The sequence below is a fragment of the Olea europaea genome, unplaced genomic scaffold, assembly GCF_002742605.1.
Source record: "Olea europaea var. sylvestris unplaced genomic scaffold, O_europaea_v1 scaffold2760, whole genome shotgun sequence".
Classification (NCBI taxonomy): domain Eukaryota; kingdom Viridiplantae; phylum Streptophyta; class Magnoliopsida; order Lamiales; family Oleaceae; genus Olea; species Olea europaea.
In genome coordinates, this window is record NW_019246049.1 from 34,003 (window position 1) to 43,080 (window position 9,078).

Consider the following 9,078-nt stretch of genomic DNA (forward strand, 5'->3'; position numbering starts at 1 on the left):
TTTTCCCCCCCCCCCCTCTTATAGGAGCAACTTGTTGGACCAGTGGAATACCCTCACACCAGGAAACCGTCCAGTGACTGACTATGTTACTCAATTTGATGAGTTCCGAATGCGATGCCACATCGTCGAGGATGAAGCTATGACTTTAAGTAGGTTCAGACAAGGCCTAAGAGATGATCTTCGGCGTGAGCTTGTCCTTCGAGGTGTCACCACTCTCGATCACGCTTATTCCTTAGTTCGAGATTACGAGTCGATTACTAAGACTCCATATGTAAGGCGTAGTGATAATCGTCCATCCATCTCATCGGCACCACCTCCTCCCACCAAATCTCTTCTTGGACCCCCACCGTCTAACGCACTCTCTACTTTAGACAATAAAGGTAAAGCTCTGGAAACTCAAGAACCTCTTCTCATTTGCAATGCTTCAATTGTAAGGACTTCGGCCACATCTCCTCTAGATGTCCGAGCCGAGCCTTAGTTATTGACGAGCGAAAGGATGTTGTTGATGAGCCTTTAGAAGATCAAGTCTATGAGCCTAACTTTGAAGAATTTGACGATTTGGGTGATAATGAAGATACCTTCTTAGGTTGCCTTCATACCCTTCCTGTAGGTCTAGGTCCTACTTATCTGGCCCCCGACACATCTCGGTTGAGTGTTGTACGTTGTACACTTACCCAACCTAAGGATGTCGATGATTGGCGCCGTCATGCCATTTTTCATACTTACATCAAGATCAACAATAAGGGTTGTAAGATTATTGTTGACAGTGGGAGCTGTATTAACGCGGTCTCTGTGACCACAGTATCCCGTCTTGGGTTGAAGTCAGTCCCGCACCCCCAACCATATAGCGTCTCTTGGGTTGACACTTCTTCTATAGCTGTGAAAGAGTATTGTCTTGTGCCTATCCAATTCCTTGAGTATAAGGATCATATATGGTGTGACGTCATCCCTATGGACGTTGGACATGTCATTCTTGGTCGACCTTGGTTGTTCGATCTGGATGTAACTATCCATGGGCGATCAAATTCATGTTCTTTTGTATTTAATGGAAAGAAGATTCACCTTAATCCTTTACCACCAAAATCCGTTGACTTACACCAAGCCAAAAAAATTGTCGAGAGGAAAGGATTACATGTGATTAGCCGTATAGAATTTGAACGAACAATCGTAAATGACTCAATCATATTTGCTGTGATTGTTATGGAAGTCCCGTTTGATTCCCCAGTAGCGACCCCTACTGAAGCCCAATCACTCCTTCAAGAATTTAAGGATGTATTTCCTGACGGCCTCCCTGATTTATTGCCTCCCTTACGGGATATACAACATGCTATAGATCTAGTTCCAGGCTCGTCTCTCCCAAATTTGCCTCACTATAGAATGAATCCTACTAAACATGCTGAGCTTCAGAGACAAGTGGGTGAACTCCTTCACAAAGGCTTCATCCGTGAAAGCTTAAGCCCTTGTGCAGTTCCTGCCCTTCTCACACCTAAGAAGGATGGTTCTTGGAGGATGTGCGTTGATAGTCGCGCTATCAATAAGATTACTATTAAGTATCGTTTTCCCATCCCTCGACTTGATGATATGCTAGATATGATGGCCGGTGCCACAATCTTTTCCAAAATCGATTTGAAGAGAGGGTATCATCAGATTCGGATCCGCCCAGGAGACGAGTGGAAAAATGCATTTAAAACAAAAGATGGCCTATACGAGTGGTTGGTAATGCCTTTTGGACTAACCAATGCTCCAAGTACTTTTATGAAGGTGATGGCACAGGCCCTTCTGCCTTTCATGGGCAAATTCATTGTCGTATACTTTGATGACATCCTTGTGTACAATAAAACAAGGGAACAACATCGAGATCATCTCACGCAAGTTTGCTCCACATTGCGTGCAACAAGCTTGTATGCCAATGTGAAGAAATGTTCTTTCTTCACGGATACAATTGTGTTTCTCGAATTTGTTGTTTCCGCTACGGGAGCATCTGCTGATCCTGCAAAGATTCGGGCAATTGTTGAGTGGCCAGATCCCAAGAATATACATGATGTTAGGAGTTTTCATGGTTTAGCTACCTTTTATCGTCGTTTCATCAAGGGATTTAGTACGATTATGGCTCCTATCATAGAGTGTATGAAGAGAGGAGAATTTCATTGGACGCAAAAAGCGGCTAAGGCCTTTCAGTTAATCAAAAGGCGAATGACAGAAGCTCCTATCATGCGACTCCCAGATTTTTCCAAAGTTTTTGAGGTCGAATGTAATGTGTCAGGGGTAGGAATAGGTGGAGTCTTGAGTCAAGAACGCCATCCTATTGCTTATTTTAGTGAGAAATTAAATGATGCCAAGCAACGGTACTCGACTTATGATAAGGAGTTGTACGCAGTTGTACAAGCCTTGCGCTATTGGCGTCATTACTTATTACCCCACGAATTTGTCCTCTTTTTTGACCATGAGGCCCTTCGTTTCCTTAATTCCCAGAAACGATTGAATTCTCGGCATGGCCGCTGGATCGAATATTTGCAAACCTATTCTTTTGTCTTAAAGCATAAGAAAGGTGTTGAAAATCGAGCTGCTGACGCTTTAAGCCGTCGCATCTCCTTGTTGTCCGTCATGAGTGTTAAGGTTCTAGGGTTTGAAAGACTTAAGGAAGAGTACGAGTCATGTCCCGATTTCAGGGACTTTTTTCTTGCTTTGCAAAATGGGGAATTGGACACCGCTGATGGTTTCCATTTGGAGGAGGGCTATCTTTTTAGATCCAATAAGTTGTGCATCCCAAGGACTTCAGTGCAAGACTTTATAGTGTGGGAAAGTCATGCTGGTGGGTTGGCTGGACATTTTGGGCGTGATAAGACCATAGAGGAAATTGAACGTCAATTTTATTGGCCCAGTTTAAAGACCGACGTGGCCAAGATTGTCAGCACATGTAACGCATGTCAACGATCTAAGCACAAAAGGCAAAACACAGGCCTCTACACTCCTCTCCCGGTCCCTAATTGTCCTTGGCAAGACGTTAATATGGATTTCGTGCTAGGGTTGCCACGTACTCCAAAGAAACACGACTCCATTTTTGTTGTCGTAGATCGCTTCTCGAAAATGGCACACTTTATTCCCTGTAACAAGACTTCCGATGCGTCTAAGGTTGCTAAGTTATACTTCCATGAGATCGTTAAGCTGTATGGCCTCCCTAAAACCATTGTCTCGAATAGGGATGTTCGCTTCACTAGCCATTTTTGGCGAACCCCTATGGAGTATGGTTGGCACTAAACTGAAATTCTCTACTGCATACCACCCACAAACGGACGATCAAACTGAGGTTGTTAATCGCAGTCTTGGTAATCTATTAAGATGTCTAGTCTAGGAAACTCTTAGAAATTGGGATTTAATTCTTCCTACTGCCCAACTTGCATATAACAGTTCAGTGAATCGGTCTATAGGTATGAGTCCTTTTGAGGTTGTTCATGGTTTTAAGTCTAGGAAGCCGTTAGACCTTATTCCTATGTCACCACATGCTAGTGTGTCTGTGTCAGCTGAGTTTTTTGCACAACATCTGCGTGACTTGCATATTGAGATCAATAAACAGCTAGAAGCGAGTAATGCATTATATAAACTTCGAGCTGATTTGCACAAACGACATGTTGAATTTAATGTTGGGGATTATGTTATGATTCGAATTAGACCGGAACGGCGTCCATCCAGGCCTGCTTCCAAATTGCAAGCTCGTAGTGCTGGTCCTTTTAGAATTTTAAAGCGTGTTGGTCCAAATGCTTATGTCATTGACTTACCATCACATTTTGGCTATCACCATACATTTAATGTTGAAGACTTAGTTGCTTACAAAGGTCAATTTCACCCCGCTGATGATCTTTTCACACCTCCATCTCTGGACCCTCATCCTGAACATGTTATCCCTGCCCCAATTCCACTTGCTGCAGCACATAAAGATAAAATTGATGATATTCTAGATGCATAGACTATATTAACCAAGGATGGAGACATTCAGCGCTTCCTTGTTCGTTGGGAGGGCCGTCCTGATTCTGATTGTACTTGGATTTCCAAAGAGACACTTCAACAGCTTGATCCTGATTTGTTGGAGCATTATAGGAGTCAACAAGATCTTCCTCTACCCGCACCACCACCCTTGCGTGTCTACAGATGCCAAAAGAAGTTTGCTCAATCGATCAGTTTGTGGCTAGGAGATTGATAGAGCCTTTTGTGATCTACCTCCTCGACGGGGTCGAGTTTTTCTCCCACCCCGGGAGAGTTGATGCGGACATCATCCCATCCCCATTTTATCTTCCATTTATTTTGGTCTTATGTATTTTAACTACTTATTTTGGACTTATGTCTCATTGAGCTTGTATATGGGTTTGGCCCAAGCCCAAGTTATTATTTTGTTATTTATGTTATTGTAATTGGGATTGAAAGGTAGATGATGAATGAATGAATTGTTGCCTTCCACTCCTCCGTCTTCTCTCTTCCCCCCTCTTTCTTCTCTCACGTTTTTTTTTTTCCCTTCTCTTTCTCCTTTCTTCCTCTTGTTCTTGCTTTGATTTTGATATTCACTTATTTTCATTGATTCTACATCACTTTTCATCTTCCCTTCCTAGATCAAAGTTAAATGAAATCTTAGCCCATTAGCCTCTTCTACTTCCTGTTATAGTCATCTCCAGCAGTTTCTCTCGCTCTATTCAAATTAATATTGCATCCATTTATCTCATCTTCTTTGTCATATCAAAAGTCCTTATTGTTTTATTTAAGCCCCATAAGACATTATATTCCCATATATCTATTAAACCATCCACAGTTTATAACACCCCGAATTCCCTTTGACAACCATTATTTTTGAATTTGGGTCTTGCTGTAAAATATTTGAAAGTTCATGGACCAAAATGATAACCTTTTAGTTTGGGAGGACTAAACTGCAAAATTCGAAAAAAAAAAAAAAAGAATATACATTGTCTCGACTATGAACATTGTTTTGGGCAGCTAAAGTGAAACGTAGAAGAAGTCAATTTGAAAGGTTGTTAAATGTCATTTCGTAATGAAAGGGAAGAAAATTTGGATGATTGGAGATTTTGTCTTGTTATGATGGAAAATGTCTGTAATTTAGGCCAAAGAAATATAAAATTATATTTCTTTTCAATTTAACATTTTTTTTATTGGTTCTTATATTACACCCTTGTTTGAACCACATTATTTTCATAAAAATGTATTTTTGAATAGTATATTGATAGAAAATGTGTAGTTTAAAAATAAGAAAAAGTTTTGAATTTATGTATAATATTATTTTATTTAAGTATATATGGTTGAAATGATGTCAAATCACTGTTTAATAATGTATTTTTTTTTTTTTAAAGAATGTGAATCAAACAGGGCCTCAGTGACTGCAATCAAATAAAAGAATCAAGTTTCAATCATATTGATTTTCAAGTATGAATATGAAAAATCAATACCTTTCTTTCCATTTACAAGGAAATGATATATCCGATATTATACATATATCTTAACTTACATATATGATTAAATACGAGTATTAAATCATATCTTTTATAAGGAAAAGATTTTGTCTTGCATTAAATTAGCAAAACAATTAAATCAACAGTTACTATGCCCAAACCAAGACCAAACCCAAACTACATACTACACATGGCACCACCCAAAACACACCTACTCTTTTATATCTCACACAACACATATGGCCACACACATACACAAGGCATACACCCAAGTTAGCTAGAGAGAAGAGAAAAGTAAAGGAAAGAAAAGAAAATAAGGGAAAAGCTTTCAAGTTTCTTTGAAGAGGTCATCTAAGAGTCTAATTTCCACACCATTCATTTCAAAATTCAAGCAAGCCCCAAATTTGGTCTTTTGTATAACATTTTTTTGTCCTAATATGAATACGTTAATGATAAGAGGACCGGAGTTTAATGGCGCTATACACAAAAAATCTCTATCACCTAAATTTAGAATTTTTTCTTAAATCTCCTTTATGTATGATATGATTTATGGAGTACACTTGTTGAGTAATATCTTACCCCTTCATTTTCCCATACGGGAAACTAGCGGTTTAAGACAGTTGGCACAGAGATGGCTTGCAACAATAGGATATATAATTACATCTAAGAAATTCATTTTTCTAATTTTCTTTAAGTGAGCTTTTCATCTTTAAGTAATTGAACACGTTGAACACATGACTTTGCTTTGAAAATATCTTTCTATTATTATGAACATTTTTAATTATTAATCTTTTTATTGCATCGATGATTTCATAAAATTTTACCATGTGTAACTTTTAACTCTTAAGTAAGTTTTAGTGGCACTTGGACATTTAAGACCCAGGGCATCACACAATACCTTTCCCATATATTTCCTAATCCACCCCATCTACATGAAAGTCACTTGTCCAGGACAATTCATCATTATTTGGTCAGAAAACAATAAAAATTGTACCTGAGAGTCCTCTCGAATTCTTAAATTCTGTCCAGCTGGATTTAACAAATCATTAACAACCTGAAATCAGGGTAACCTTAAAGAAATATAGATAAAGCTTCTTTTTCTTGGATTATGCATCCAATAATATCCATACAACTGGAAATAGTTACTAGTATCACAAGTAATAGATATTTAAACCAACCAGCATCCCAAAAAAACAAAGAGATGAGAAATTTCAAGCACTGTTACAAATAAGAGCAAAATAAGAGACGGGGACTCTGGGGAGGGGTCTACAAACCCGCAGATTTAGAAAACAATTCAACCAGAGAGCAGCAGTACCAAGTCATAAACTGCTGAGAAATAGTTGGGAAAGAGGGAAGACTGGGAAGTAAAAAGGATGCATATTGGCAAAATTTAATAGGATTACAGATAGCGATATCACAGGGGGATCCAAAAACAAACACAACCAGATAATTATGACTTGAAAGGGGGGATGCCAAGACACTAGCCACTCCAATTTCTCTTTGATGCCTGCTATGGACCCATAATGTGTAACAAGCCTTGCTTCACAATATAAAGAGTTGAAAAATAGCAAGAGTCTTACCTCATTGTAGATTTCCAAATATGAGACACGGAGAAGAAACTCTCGACTTGGAGTCTGAAGCAGTCACAAACATAATGGTAAATATTTATTATCAGGAGATAGTTTCTACTGGCGGAATTATGCAGGCTAAATTTTAGGAATAATGCAGGCTAAATTGCTTTAAAGTACCTCTTGAATGATGCTGAAAGCATCTTTTACAGCTAATGGTATAATGCCTGGAGACCTCTGATCACCCTGCAGTGCAAGCAAAAAGCTTAAGGATATCGAGTTGGTCTGATTTCAGAAAATAATATCTTCAAATATCAGTAGTTAACATACGGTACATCATGGCTATAACTGATACAATGAAGTGTATGGAACATGTGCTCTAGAAAACAATAAGATGCTGGAGAAGTTGGTGGGAGCAATAACCAAGCACAAAAATGCAGTTAATAAAAACTTTGGGTAAATGTACAACATACTAAACTCCCTTCCCAAATACTAAGATAAGTCGAGATCAACACAGCAAAGTAATATGACTCAAAAATGCTTATTTCCATTTTGAATGATTACCAAATTTTAGCTGGCACGTTGATAACTGCAGTTTGGTTCATTCTACATATGGCAGTGTGCAGAATAAAGCGAGTTAATTTTGGCTTATGGACTGTATTCAGCTTTTTCTTTTTCCCAAAGGATCAATCTGACTGCAACAATTTCAACCACAAGCCTTGAATATAATATAGGAATTGTAACCGCAGTTTATTGTAGAAATTTCTCCTAACACATTACTAATTGTCCTGGATTCGATCTGACTGTTGTTTTAACAATAGATAACTAAAAGTAACAGAACAAAAAAATTTCAAGTATAATTTTGCATCAAGCAGGACATTGTGATCACATGCTCATACGTCAAAATGTGAAGAGACTGAAACAAACCAATAAGAAGGTTTTCTTACATGCATGGTGTGGGTCTTCCCACTGCTTGTAACTCCATATGCAAAGATTGTACCTGAAATAGGAAAAAAATAAATAACGAAAACCTGAAAGATGGAAAGAATGGTACTCGGGGGAGGAAAAAAAATAAAATAAAATAAAATATAATAAAATAAAAAAACTCTACATAAAATGAAGAAAAATCATATTTTGAAAACCCTCCAAATTTTGTCCAGTAGTTAAGATATCATCATAATATCATTTTGAGCCATAAAAAAGTTGTTTTTTGATTTTTTGAAAACTACTGAACGACAAGTATTCCTCAGTTTTTGAAGCACTCAGGCAAGCTAACTTATTTCAAAGATGCTGATATACAAAGAATAACCCAATGACACAGGTCTATATAATTTCTGAACAGCTTTGAGCATGCTTGGGTCCATGCTGTCATTCAAATGAGTCCAAGTCACATCCCATATAATTAGGATTAACAATTCCATGGCCTCGCTTTTATCTTCTTATCATCGTTAATGTTTTCTTCACTGCGAACATGCAAAATTTAGTCAAGTTGTCCATCAGCAGTTAATCAATCGCACCAGTTTACTACCTTACAAAGAAGTAATTAGCTATTAACCCCATAAAACTCTGTCATGATTCGAATTTATGAAAGATTGTATATATTTTAGAAGAATGCTAGGAAGGTAGTTTCATCACTAGCCTTCAATGTTATCTAACATAGAAATCTTGAAGGCAGTAAATCACAATAACCAGAAGCTGTAAGAGATGGCAAAAATACGGTACGTACCATTGACTCCTCCCATAGCACCACTGACAACATGCTGTGAAGCAACATCATACACATGCCGTGTTGTAGTTGTAGGGCCAAATACTCGATCTGGAAAATATTAAGCATATGCAAGAATCATTTAAGCATTCAGAAGTTTACATCAGATATATAAAATTGTGATAGACCCCCCATCACATGTACATATTCTAGAAGGCCCAAGAAGGTGGAGAGAGCAAATGAGCGGGAACTACCAACCGAATTAGTTACATAAACAGAAAATTGTTGTATAAGGTCTATAAATAAGATAGTAAGAAGGAATAGTGGGGATCAGAAAGGAAGAAGAGTAGTAGTC

At 38.0% G+C, this 9,078-nt stretch overlaps 1 protein-coding gene across 2 annotated transcripts in view; it reads right to left on the reverse strand.

Annotated features, from left to right (window-relative positions):
• Positions 1-8,867, reverse strand: part of LOC111383794 (kinesin-like protein KIN-7K, chloroplastic) — a 19,914-nt gene extending 11,047 nt beyond the window's left edge. The window contains exons 1-5 of one of the 2 annotated variants that reach the window (XM_023007959.1): positions 8,745-8,859; positions 7,966-8,018; positions 7,199-7,264; positions 7,031-7,084; positions 6,445-6,504 (exon numbers count right to left, since the gene is read on the reverse strand). In XM_023007959.1, the coding sequence (XP_022863727.1) occupies positions 6,445-6,504; positions 7,031-7,084; positions 7,199-7,264; positions 7,966-8,018; positions 8,745-8,760 (249 nt within the window). In that variant the 5' untranslated portion in view covers positions 8,761-8,859. Of the gene's footprint in view, positions 1-6,444; positions 6,505-7,030; positions 7,085-7,198; positions 7,265-7,965; positions 8,019-8,744 lie in introns of both variants that reach the window. The other variant, XM_023007958.1, reaches the window with a different exon arrangement.
• Positions 8,868-9,078: the final 211 nt, after the last annotated feature.